This window comes from Schistocerca gregaria, chromosome 1 (genome assembly GCF_023897955.1).
Source record: "Schistocerca gregaria isolate iqSchGreg1 chromosome 1, iqSchGreg1.2, whole genome shotgun sequence".
In the NCBI taxonomy this organism is placed as follows: domain Eukaryota; kingdom Metazoa; phylum Arthropoda; class Insecta; order Orthoptera; family Acrididae; genus Schistocerca; species Schistocerca gregaria.
The window spans coordinates 530,459,223-530,473,557 of NC_064920.1; the positions used below are offsets into that span (position 1 = coordinate 530,459,223).

The 14,335-nt window shown below is 38.2% G+C and overlaps 1 protein-coding gene across 1 annotated transcript in view; it reads right to left on the reverse strand.

Moving 5' to 3' along the window:
- Positions 1-820: 820 nt before the first annotated feature.
- LOC126355135 (uncharacterized) overlaps positions 821-14,335 on the reverse strand; it is a 249,994-nt gene continuing 236,479 nt past the window's right edge. Inside the window, exon 8 of the mRNA XM_050005322.1 lies at positions 821-1,035. Coding sequence (XP_049861279.1) covers positions 987-1,035 — 49 coding nt within the window. The 3' untranslated portion in view covers positions 821-986. The remainder of the gene's footprint in view (positions 1,036-14,335) is intronic.

The following is a 14,335-nucleotide window of genomic DNA, read 5'->3' on the forward strand; positions in this document are numbered from 1 at the left end:
CAAAATAATTTATAATCAATCCACAGAAAATGAAATTGTGTAAATTAACAACAGAATCACAAAACCAAGTGAGTTTCTGTATTCACAAGAGTTGAAGACAATGAATGGATGTACAGAAAAAAGCCAGGAGAGTAAAAATGGCATTGATTGCTTCAGGTAAACTTAAAAAACAAAATTAAGTTTTTTACATATGTTCAACAAAAAGTTTACAGTTAGATTGTATTCCAGTTGTACTTTATGGCAGTGAAATAGACTTTTAATGTGAAAATCATTCAACACCGAAAGGTTGTTCAGTGAGAAGTGAAGAGATACATGTATGAACTATCTGATAGAGACAGGGAAACAAACAAATGAAGTGAATGACATAATTGTGACTGTCATGAAAATTGAATGGAGATGGCAGCATATCTAACAAGGTGAATAGGTTGTAGGTGGGCCACAAAAAATTCATTGTTAGATTCCAAGAGATAAGGAAAAGACTGGGACAGTGACATAATGGAAGGTGAAAATAAAATATATATATGAGTAAATTGATGTAAAGAAACACTAAAGACTGTGATACAAAGAGAAGTCTGCAGGATAACTTTACCTAGCAGTGAAGATGATAATATGCTTTTGAGTGTTCCATGGTTTTCCAAATTCATTCATGAAGAATGCAAGGGTGGTCCCTACTGACAGGCCATGATCGACACTTTCCTCTTTCCCTGTTGATTTATTAACAATTTGTAAATGAAAGTAATTCTTACATTGCTTTATTAATTATTATTATTATTATTATTATGATTGGTATCATTATAACAACTGTTGTTACATAGTTATTATTTGTTTTAACAGTTCTCATAATATCAATGTTATTTCATACAGATGATTTTTTTATACTTAATTCCCATAACTTCTTCATTAAGCAGTTTCATGTAATCTGTAGTTTCCATTTTCACTTATAATGATGAGTCACACCTGAAGTTTTGTTGTTCTGTTGATCTTCACTATAATTTATGTCCCTTTTGAATTAAATGCAGAGAAGGAAAATGCCACCTGAAAGAAATTACAGAGATGCACTTATGTCTGGTCTTATTCAGTATATCTCTTTTGGTTCTAAGTACACAGATTGATAGATCTATAAAAACAAAATAATGGATTACTTCAATTAATAATACTAAAATAATCCACATTTCACAAATGAAAAGATTTTTAAAACTCTTAGTATGATTGATTAATAATTATTCAGTCACTGTTATTGTATTGAATATGACTAATTTGTAATCAGGTGTGTCATCACTGTCCTTCCTTAACACAGGTGAGTCAAAATCATACCATGCTTCAGTGATTAAATAAAGTCACTTACATATGGCTCTCAACACAAAGAAATGAATATTGTAAAATCAGTTCTTACATTACACAAGACAATATGTACAAAATTTGTCAGCCAGTAATATAACTACACAAAACATGATATTTCAGACTGTGAAATTTCAGCAATGTGACTAAACCAATGGCACAACTTTTTGTCATTATGCGTCTTTTTCGCAGGTTAGATAAGCACTTTGTAGTGTGGTACTTCAACCCCAATACTACAGGTTCTCTCCAACATGAGAGGGCAAACTGTTGCAGTGGCTTGCATTTACAGTGTCAAATCACATTACTATGATCGCCAGGCAACGTCCAGACTAATTGTATACAGAGTACAGATAAAATGTAATAAACTAAGTGAGTTGCTGATTGATCTCCAAGCTGAATAGAGTGAATGATCCTTATTATGGTGAAGGAGATATATCTTCTCCATTTAATAAGTTCACCAGAAATCACAATGTTATCAGTGCTTCAAACAACTGTAAAGTACGTGTGGTGCAGGTTTCACACAGTGAACGTGACTGAGGTGGTTCCACCTATGAGCTGTGATCAAACAGTAATGGGAATCTTTTTTAAATTTCACAGGCCATTTACATCTGATTTTCAAAAAAATAATTTGTCTTGTTGGTACACAGGTTCCTGGCGTATGTTTACATATTCAGCTGTTTTGAATAGTTAGTTTATTGTTGACAGCTGAAAAGGCTACATGTATTTTTGAGCACTCAGCAAATTTATACTTTTAAAACAGATAGTTCAAAGAATTTGCATTAAATTTTATTTGAAAAATGGAATAAATTGCAGAACTTAATTAAAAATGTTGACTGTGGCTTTCAGTGAATCTGCTACGAGGAAGACAAGAGTTTATGAGTGTTATAAACATTTCAAAGAGAGTTGAGTAGATGTTCAAAGTGACAATTGACATGGATGGCATAGCAAATCCATTACTGACAATAGTATGGAAGAAATAATGAAAACGGTTATGGAAAATCGCCATCAGTAGGTTGCTGATAATGTCAGCATATTCTTTGGCTCATGCCAATCGATACATTGTCAATACAATCTGGAACCACAACACACCAATTCAGTAGTTAACCTTTCCTCCAAACCTCTCTCCCAATCCGAAACCTCTGTCCTATCCAAAGGCCTCACCTTCAGCCCCACTCCCAGATTCAACCAAACTGCCCTTGTCAAAGATTTACTGTCCTACACTCGTAGTCTCTGCTGGAAATATCACTTTTCCACGAAGAAAAATAATGATCCAACTCCCCAAGACACTATCCAAATTGAACCCTGCATGGAACAGTTCCGTCCTCCATCACAGCGGGACCCACCTCCTCTTCCTCAAAATCACCCTCTCCAAACCTTCCAGGAATTTCTCACTTCCAGCCTTGCCTCTCAATCTTTCTTGAAAAACCTTAATCCTACTCCCAACATCACCACAACTGAAGCCCAGGCTATAGGTGATCTGAAAGCTGACCAATCCATCATCATTCTTCCGGCTGACAAGGGTTCCACGACCGTGGTACTTGATTGTCGGGAGTATGTGGCTGAGGGACTTCGTCAGCTTTCAGACAACTCTACATACAAAGTTTGCCAAGGTAATCCCATTTCTGATGTCCAGGCAGAGCTTCAAGGAATCCTCAGAACCTTAGGCCCCCTACATAACCTTTCACCTGACTCCATCAAACTCCTGACCCCACTGACACCTCGCACTCCTACCTTCTACCTACTTCCTAAAATTCACAAACCCAAACATCCCAGCCGCCCCAGTGTAGCTGGTTACCAAGCCCCCACATAACGTATCACTGCCTACATAGATCAACACCTTCAACCCATTACATGCAGTCTCCCATCCTTCATCAAAGACACCAACCACTTTCTCGAACGCCTGGAATCCTTACCCAGTCTGTTACCCCCGGAAACCATCCTTGTAACCATTGAGCCATTTCCCTATACACAAATATCCCGCACGTCCAGGGCCTCGATACAGTGGAGCACTTCCTTTCACGCCGATCACCTGCCACCCTACCTAAAACCTCTTTCCTCATCACCTTAGCCACCTTCATCCTGACCCACAACTTCTTCACTTTTGAAGGCCAGACATACCAACAATTAAAGGGAACAGCCATGGGTACCAGGATGGCCCCCTCGTATGCCAACCTATTTATGGGTCGCTTAGAGGAAGCCTTCTTGGTTACCCAAGCCTGCCAACCCAAAGTTTGGTACAGATTTATTGATGACATCTTCATGATCTAGACTCACAGTGAAGAAGAACTCCATAATTTCCTCTCCAACCTCAACTCCTTTGGTTCCATCAGATTCACCTGGTCCTACTCCAAATCCCATGCCACTTTCCTTGACGTTGACCTCCACCTGCCCAATGGCCAGCTTCACACATCCGTCCACATCAAACCCACCAACAAGCAACAGTACTTCCATTATGACAGCTGCCACCCATTCCATATCAAACGATCCCTTCCCTACAGCCTAGGCCTTCGTTGCAAATGAATCTGCTCCAGTCCTGAATCCCTGAATTATTACACCAACAACCTGAAAACAGCTTTCGCATCCCGCAACTCCCCTCCTGACCTGGTACAGAAGCAAATAACCAGAGCCACTTCCTCATCCCCTCAAACCCAGAACCTCTCACAGAAGAACCCCAAAAGTGCCCCAGTTGTGACAGGATACTTCCCGGGACTGGATCAGACTCTGAATGTGGCTCTCCAGCAGGGATACGACTTCCTAAAATCCTGCACCGAAATGAGATCCATCCTTCATGAAATCCTTCCCACTCCACCAAGAGTGTCTTTCCATCGTCCACCTAACCTTCATAACCTCTTGGTTCATCCCCATGAAATCCCCAAACCACCTTCCCTACCCTCTGACTCCTACCCTTGTAACCACCCCCAGTGTAAAACCTGTCCTATGCACCCTCCCACCACCACCTACTCCAGTCCTGTAACCCGGAAGGTGTACACGATCAAAGGCAGAGCCACGTGTGAAAGCACCCACGTGATTTACCAACTGACCTGCCTACACTGTGACGCTTTCTATGTGGGAATGACCAGCAACAAACTGTCCATTCGCATGAATAGACACAGGCAGACAGTGTTTGTTGGTAATGAGGATCACCCTGTGGCTAAATATGCCTTAGGTGCACGGCCAGCACATCTTGGCACAGTGTTACACCGTCCGGGTTATCTGGATACTTCCCACCAACACCAAGCTCTCCAAACTCCGTAGATGGGAACTTGCCCTTCAATATATCCTCTCTTCTCGTTATCCACCAGGCCTCAATCTCCACTAATTTCAAGTTGCCGCCACTCATACCTCACCTGTCATTCAGCATCATCTTTGCCTCCACACTTCCGCGTCGACTGACATCTCTGCCCAAACTCTTTGCCTGTAAATATGTCTGCTTGTGTTTGTGTATGTATGGATGGATATGTGTTTGTGTGCGAGTATATACCTATCCTTTTTTCCCCCTAAGGTAAGTCTTTCCACTCCCGGGATTGGAATGACTCCTTACCCTCTCCCTTAAAACCTATATCCTTTCATCTTTCCTTTTCCTTCCCTCTTTCCTGACGAAGCAGCCACCGGTTGCGAAAGCTTGAAATTTTGTGTGTGTGTGTTTGTGTGTTATTTTATTGTGCCTGTCTACCGGTGCTTTATCACACAAACGTTGCTCAGGAATTGCTGAATGAAGTCAACAATAATCGAGAACTTCTAAAGAAGGTTGTAACATGGGTACTCAGGTATAACATCATATCCAAGGCCTAGTCCTCTAAAAGGAAACTGCCTGAATAGGGAGAGGAAAAAATCAACAAGTTTGGTCACATGTGAAAGATCTCCTCATTGTTTTCTTCAATTACAGTGAAGTAGTTCATCATGATTTCCTGCCTTATGGTCATATGGTCAGTAAGGAATACTACCTGGAAGTTATGCACACTTTGTGGAAAGCAGTCCAAGCAAAATGACAGGAACTGTGGCACAACCACACATGGAAATTGCATCACAATAATGTGCTGCTCACAGCTCAAAGCTTGTTTGTGATTTTTTGGCAAAAATCAAAACTGTTATGTTGCCTCAGCCACTGTATTCAGTGGACATGGTCCCCTGCAACTTCTTTCTATTCCCAAGGCTACAGAGAACCATGACAGGACGTCATTGTGCCACCACTGATGAGATAAAAATAGGATCACTGAAGGAGTCGAATACCACAACAGAAAGGGAGTTCCAGAAGTATTTCAAAAACTGTAAAATTTACTCAAATGTTGGGTAATGTTCTGGAATATTGTGGACCATTCGATGCCTTTTTGGTATGCTCTGGAATTCGCCACAGGTATGGTTATCAGTTTGTAGGGCTATATAAAACATGATCCATCAAAGATTTGAATGTCAGTTTCTTATCAGTGATGAAGCAATGAACCGAAAAAGTAGTGCAATGAGTGAATAAAAACAGTGAAGTGTGAGTAGTCAGAGTGATACAGTGACAATATAAATCGAAAATAAAGAGTGAAATGGGTTTAAAGTGTACGTAGTGTGTTTGTTAATAAAAAGTTGATTTGAATTATATTTTAGACAATGCTCAAATATAAAAGAGGGGGAGATCTTGCCAGTTCTGAAGCAAAATAGTGAAAACAGAAAGAACAGCAAAAAACAAAACAGACAAAGAGTGCAAAGCATATTTAAGTTCCCAATGAATGACAGTGAGCACTGTGAGAAGCAGAGCAACCAAGGAACAGTGAAATCAACAGATAGAAGAATCAAGAATTGCATCACAATCTTTTATTAAACGACTGCAAATTCAAGCTATCCATTAAAATATCACCCTACGAGAAGCACAGGCCAGGAGAGGTAAATAGACCAATCTAAAGTATGAAGCACTGCACTATGACCCAGTAAGAGACTATAAAAAACACAGATATGCCGTAATCAGATAAATGGATAACATCTGTCAATTTTGCTATGCGAAAAAATTCATAGAAAAACACCAGGATTCTGTTGCACGAATGGAAAAATTCAATCACCACCACTGGAAGCACTCCAGATGAATTTTTACATTACATAACCAGGGAAACTCTAGATTCAAAATGCTTTCTTCAAAATATAAAGGCATACATCACCTGCTTCAAATGACTTCTTTCGGTTTCACTAAAAGACATGAAAGTGATTTTGTTTTTTCCATCCAAGGACAAGACAATCACAACACTGAATCATTACTACCACTACCCAATGAAGACCACACATTTCTGCAATTATATTTCATTGGAAATGAAGAAAGAGAAATTGATCAATGATGCACAAATATCAGCAGATTGACTAGTCCAAGATGTACAGAGGATCTTTCACATATACAATCAACTGATTCACGTATTAAAAATAGCACTAGACCAAACAATTTCTTCACCATGCACTGTAGGGTGGTTTGCTGAGTTTAGATGTAGATGTAGACTATGAAGTTATAATTTGAGTTGATAATAGACCACCTGGAGAACACAAATCTAGATTTAATGCACCTCAGGTAGACAAAGTCACCACCATAGTTGTGGACAATGAAAACACAAGCAGTGACATAATTGTACAATGAAAAACAGAACAACTACAATGTACTGCAGAGACACACCATTCATATGATGTCCTCCAATATCCATTAATATTTCTGCAAGAAGAGGATGGATATCATTTTAATGTGAAACAAACCCAAGCTGAAAAAGGCATAGAAACTAACAAAGAAGTCACTTCCAAGGAGTTCTATGCTTGTTGCTTAATGATCAGAGATAATGAAACACGCAATCACATTCTCAACATTCCCTGTTTATCCCAACAATTCCTGGCAGATGTTGTTGTCATAGTTTGATGCAGTTCTTCATGCTCCATCTGCTCTCCTGGCAGATATGTATGCAAAAATAGAAGTGGAACTTTACATAAGACAGAATCAGAAAAACAATGCATAGAAGAATACATCCACCTTCAAGTTGCAAGTATAAATGGCATTGGAACAATAGTAATCTTAACCTCATCATACACAGGAAGTCCGAAACACATGCACGAGTACACCCAAAATACCATAATCGACATAAGAAAATATGGACAACTTGACCTCTTCGTAACATTCACATGCAACTCATGGCCAGAAATCAAAGAACAACTACAATACAGACAAGCCTGAGTTTTACACAACAAAAAATGAGATTTATTGAATTCACCAAAAAAAATACCACTTCTCTGGGACCATTAGATGCTGGATGTACACAATTGTATGAAAAAACAATTACTGCCTCACTCACACACTCTCGTACAGCTACACGACAGAGCCCATCTCATCTCAGGGATATCAACAAAAGCATCCAAGCTGAATTTCCCAAATGACAAGAAAATCCAGAACTGTACAACATAGTAGAGAAAAATGTGGTTCATGGACCATGTGGGCCATTAAACCCCAATTTGTCTTGTATGAGTGATGGAAAATGTACAAAAGAAATACCCAAAATCATTTTTGCATGATACACAAACTGGAGTTGATGACTATTCCAAATACAGAAGATGAGTCATCCAAAAACTATGGCTTAACAACAAAAGTACAAATACAAGGCAGTGACAAACTGGAAACAGATAACTAATGTGTAGTGCAGAGAATTAAAAGACAAACGGCCACAATACACAAGGGGAATGATAAAGCAATTTTGCAGCACGAGAATGCTCGACTCCACGTTGCACAAGAGGTCAAAATGTACTTGGAAACATTAAACTGGGAAGTCCTATCCTACCCATCATATTCTCCAGATGATGCTCCTTCTGACTATCACCTGTTTAGATCAATGGCACATGCCCTGGCTGACCAACATTTCCAATCTCATGAGGAAGTCACAAATTGGATCAATTCGTGAATCACTTCATAAGATGAACAGTTTTTTCGAAGTGGGATTCGTACACTGCCTGAAAGATGGGAGAAAGTAGTGGCCAGCAATGGAAAATACTTTGAATGATACATGTGAAACCAATTTGTTTCATTAAAGCCTCAAATTTTGGGGAGAAAATGGTGGAAGCAAAGTTGTACACCTTGTATGTGAACAAAAACAGAAACAATGAGATCCTCGCACACCAAATGGGAAGACACATCAACACTAATGAAGCAATGTGGTGGATTTTCAGTTTTCCAGTATACGAATGCGAACCAACTGTGCAACATCTAGCAGTACATTTGGAGAATGCAGAGTTTCTTCACAAAAGACACTACCAGAAAAATTGCAAGTGAATCACCTCAGAACATAACATTAACAGCTTTTTACTGACTGTACAAATGGATCCATGAAAACATTACTATATGTTGACATCCCTACCTATTGCGCATGGAACACAGCAAGAAACATCTTTTAATGACGAAAACAAGAAACTCCAGTACAAGATCATCCAGGAATCATGAAAACTGGCACACTAGCCCGAATATACACCATACATCCTAATAACATTGAATGTGTCTCTGTCTGGATGTTGCTACATGAAATACGGGGACCAACAAGTTTTCCAGACTGGAAAAAGATAAACACTAGGAATTAACACTACAAGAAGCCTTGATCGCAGCCTCAGCTGAACAAATGAGCCACTTACTCACCTTAATTCTAAAAACATGTAAGTTATTGTATCCAAAACAGCTGTGAGACTTCTTCAAAGAGAGTATGAGTGATGACACTGTAGCAAATTTGACAAGCTCATCTGAAATGACCATCAAATTCAATGATGACATCTTCAATGGAACACTCATTCAACTAGGTGATAAGTGTTTAGCAATAAACAAGAAGACGTTAGCACAAACTGGGATGCAAACACTACAAAAATATGTTATTGGTGTGCTAAAGTTCAAAATTACAAAGGAAAAAAGCTACACCATAAACAAACTATGTAATGCATTGCTCACAACATACCACTCCTCAATGCCAATCAAAAGGAAATTTACAACATTGTCATGGCTCAGATCGACAACATCACTGGTGGAATTACTTACTTGGATGCACCAGGCAGCAGTGGGATACCATTTCTAATAAATCCATTGCTGGCAGAAATACATGCTAAACAATATAATGCCCTTGCACTGGCATCATCCGGCATTGCCACCACATTTACAGAATGGGGACGAACTGGCCATTCTGCCCCAAAATTACCATTGAATATAGCCGAAGAACAATTTCTGTTGTGTAAAATTTCAAGAGCAGCTGGATGGGGTGAACTTTAAAAGCAAGCTAAAATTATCTCCTGGGACAAATGCACAGTGGCAAATAAAAAATCACTCAAAGCTGTGGATGGAACATTACATGACTTGCGAGGAAACTGAAGTGATGAGAGGAGCTCTACTCATACTTTCAGGAGATTTTTGACAAACACTTCCAGTTAACACCTAGCCAACACCAGTAAATGAGATCAATGATGCTTACAAAAACCACATCTCTGGCCATAAGTACAAATACTGCACCTAACAAAACATGTGAGAGTTGAACTATCAAAAGATAAAACAATAGCACATTTTCGTCAACAACTTTTACAAACAGGTGAAGGCACATATCCCACTGACCAGACAACTGGCCTCATGAAACTCAACAGTGATTTCTGCTGAAAACAACTCACCAGTCAAATTTATCAAGACATTGTTCACAACTATAGCAGTCCAGACTGGTATTTGAACAAGCAATTTTTGCAACTAAAAACAATACTTTTGACAATATCAACTTTAATATTCAAAAGAAAATTCCCAGTGAAGAGAGAATATACTCATCAATCAACATGATGAGTAAATGATGAAGAAATTGTGAACTTACCTACAGAATTTTTACACTCTTTGCAAGTTCCCGGAATGTCGTTACACTGCCTTCGACTTAAAATTGGATCACCAATCATACTACTCATCAAAACTATGCAATTGAACAAGGATAATCACCAAACAGGTATGGAATAGCCTCACTGAAGCCGAACTTAAGACTGGAAAATACAAAGGACACACACTATTTACACCCAGAATACTACTGATCTCTACTGAACTGCCATTCCAATTTAAAAGACCACAATTTCCAATCAAATTAGTCTACAGTTTTACAATTAACAAAGTGCAAGAACAAATTTAAAATATTGCAAAATCAACCTCAAAGACTCCTGCTTGTCTAATGGTCTACTACACGTAGCTAGCTCTTGAGTGGGAAATTCGAAAAATTTGTGCATATATACCCCAGATAACAAAATAGAAAATGTTTTTTATAAGCAAATATTTTATGCATTTATAATATGTTTTCAATAAAAAATTTACCTCTTATACTTGAATAAGTATTGTAATTAGTTACAATACATTTTCAATAAAACTTTTTTACCTCTTATACACTAGATTTTATCATTTTATTCTATCAACCACACACTCTCGTACCAACTTCCTGAGTGAATCCTGGTACCCCAGCTGGTATTACATAAAACATAATTATGATATGTAGGCAGTTATTATCAAGGAAAAAGTTGACATTCTTAAGTGCCAAGATAGTCACTGTGAAAACACGTATAGGCATCTGCACAATGCCAGGACATTGGTAACTTATTATTGATTGAAATAATGCAGTTTATGTGTAAACAGCAAAGTTTTTTTTAACCATATATACACCTCTAGCTGCTTATGGAGAATTGTATAAAACTCTTGAAACCCAGATATGTCCCATTACAATATTTAACTTGAAACTGTATTACTATGAAAGCTAAAACATGCACACTTCTTCCTATTCACTGAGCAAGGTGGCACAGTGGTTAGCAGACTGAACTCGCGTTCAGGAGGACGGCTGTTAAAACCCACGTCTGGCCATCCTGATTTAGGTTTTCCATGATTTCCCTAAATCACTTCAGGCAAATGCCACAATAGTTCCATGGAAAGGACATGGTTGATTTGGTTCCCCACCCTTCCCATATACGATGGAACCAATGACCGTGCTGTTTGGTCCCCTCTCCCCAAGTCAACCAACCAACCAACCAACCAACCAACCAACTTTCTATTACTATAAAATTGCGAATAATTAGTTCATGGTATAAATCAAGTTAACTTGCAATGAAAAGTTACAGTTTCATTAACCATAAGGTAAATTGAGTAACATAGACTGTATTGTTTAGGTACAGCAACAATAAACTAAATCACAATAAGCAGATGTTATCTTAAAAGAGCATAATACCAGGTTTAAATTTGTGATTATGAGGTAACTGTATTAAGCATGGATTCCCTTCAGAATGTGCTTGATCATAGGTGGCTACAAATGCTTTCTAACAATTTGCCACAGGCAAGTAATAGAAAGGGGCACAAAAAGCAACATAAAATAGTTTCATTGTTGGCTGATTCTTCAACACAAGAAGGGCCAGACCACAAGATAAACACAATACAAAACAATAAGCCTAACTGCTTACTGGTTATGCACAAAATGAAAAAGACTCCCTTCCTGATGGCAGAGGGCACCAGTCAAATGCAGTAAAAAGGGAACCACAATACCTCAGTTATAAATTGATGGGAAGAGGAGAGAGTGAACCAGTACTGCCAGAAGCGTTCAGTGTGAACTACTTTAACTTTGACAGGATGCAATACACAGCATCAGTGTGTGGCGTGTCATGGTAGATTGGTGTTGTACAATTTTGGGCAGGACTACAACAGAACCAGTTCTTATTATTAGCGTACCATGAGGATCTATTTAATCACTGATTCTCCCAGCTAATAATTGTTATTTTGATAAAGAAATTTCCACCTGGGATTGTGTAGCAATGTTGTCTGTCAAGCAGTGTAAATGACACTAAATTCATGCACAACAGTGATCTTATACAACCAGCAAACCAGCTAAATGCATGTTAAGTAATCTCAACTACACAAGAGTAAGGATTTTTAGCAATCTTCAGTGCTATTGCATAATAGTTTCATTACTAGTTGCAGATTGTCTATCCAATTTACCACTGCTCTTATTCGAGGTGGCAACACTTTTCTTTAAGTAAAACGAACAGTTTTGACACACAATACCACAAGTGCACAGCACTAATGTATTGTTTCCTGTTAAAAATATATCATAAAAGTTGTTACAAAATAACCAGGCTTCATACATCAACAGAGAACAATTTTTATTGCATAAGATGTTGTTTGCAATATAGTTAAAGATTATTCATACTTTAAGTGGAATTCATAACCTTTGAGTGGGTTCTGGGCCACCAATACACAACTATTATTACAATAATAACCATCAAGATTTAAGTCTGTTTAAAAATTCAATTTAAAGCTGTCACTGCAATATTTCACTAAGATGGCAGCTAACATAAGGCAATCACTCATTGAATCTCCTTCAGGCCCTGTCTTACTACAAACAAATAATATAGAGGGAAACATTCCACATGGGAAAAATATATCTAAAAACAAAGATGATGTACACACAAACACAAAACTTTGTGTGATTGTTTGTGTGTCTATCAACATGCCAACACTTTCGTTTGGTAAGTTACATCATCTTTATATATATATAGGGAAACATTCCACATGGGAAAAATATATCTAAAAAGCAGAAATGTCTGTTTGTGTCTGTATATGTGTAGATGTGTGTGTGTGTGTGTGTGTGTGTGTGTGTGTGTGTATGTGTATGTGTGTGTGTGTGTGTGTGTGTGTGTGTGTGTGTGTGTGTGTGTGTGTGCGCGCGCGCGCGCGGTAGTGTACACCTGTCCCTTTTTCCCCCTACGATAAGTCTTTCCGCTCCCAGGATTGGAATGACTCCTTGCCCCCTCCCTTAAAACCCACATCCTTTCGTCTTTCCCTCTCCTTCCCTCTTTCCTGACGAAGCAACCTTGGGTTGCGAGAGCTTGAAATTTGTGTGTGTGTTTGTGTGTTTTTTATTGTCTCCTATCAACATACCAATACTTTCGTTTGGTAAGTAACAGCATCTTTATATATAAATCTTTTCACCTTTACTATGTTCATTAACATTTGAAAGTAATTCTCAATGTTAATCACTTATTATTCAGCATTTAACAATAAACCGCACTGTAGATCAATAGCGCTAATGTCTACACTCCATTGTAGCTGATAAGAAAACTCAACATTCATTTAGGATGAGAATCATATTGAAATAAAAGTTCAAACAAAAGGGTTGATTTCAATAACACAGAAACTCTATTTTTCAAATATTACTTAACAACATAATACAATTTTTACAGACCGCTGTGATATGAGACATCAATCACATCTGATCAGTACAACAGTTCAAACAAAAGAAGGATTATTTAAGAACAATCATAGATAACAAAAGATGGAGATTTTCATTATCTTTTTCCATAGGTTTTTTTTTTAATCTAAGATACAGGTTTTTACCGAACACTTAATTATGTCATTGACAATAATTATTTATTAAAAACAAAGATTCCAAGTCTTAACAAGCAGGAAAGTGCCGGCAGACAGGCACAATGAACAAAACACACAAACACACACAGAGAATTCCAATCCCGGGAAGGCCTTTAAATATGTCTGCTTGTGTCTGTGTATGTGCGGGTGGATATGTGTGTGTGTGCGAGTGTACACCTGTCCTTTTTTCCCCCTAAGGGAAGTCTTTCCGCTCCCGGGATTGGAATGACTCCTTACCCTCTCCCTTAAAACCCACATCCTTTCGTCTTTCCCTCTCCTTCCCTCTTTCCTGAAGAAGCAACCATTGGTTGCAAAAGCTAGTAATTCTGTGTGTGTGTTTGTGTGTTTTGTTCATTGTGCCTGTCTGCCGGCACTTTCCCACTCGGTAAGTCTTGGAATCTTTGTTTTTAATGTATTTTTCCCATGTGGAAGTTTCTTTCTATTTTATTTATAATAATTATTTATTATTTTAGTAATGATGAAGTCCTTTTTATTAATATCATGAGAATGTTCATTCAGATTCCACACACAATGATGCCGTAAATATTTCTCTGAATAAAATATATGCCTGGATATTACAAGTGGCTCATAAACAGGGAAAGG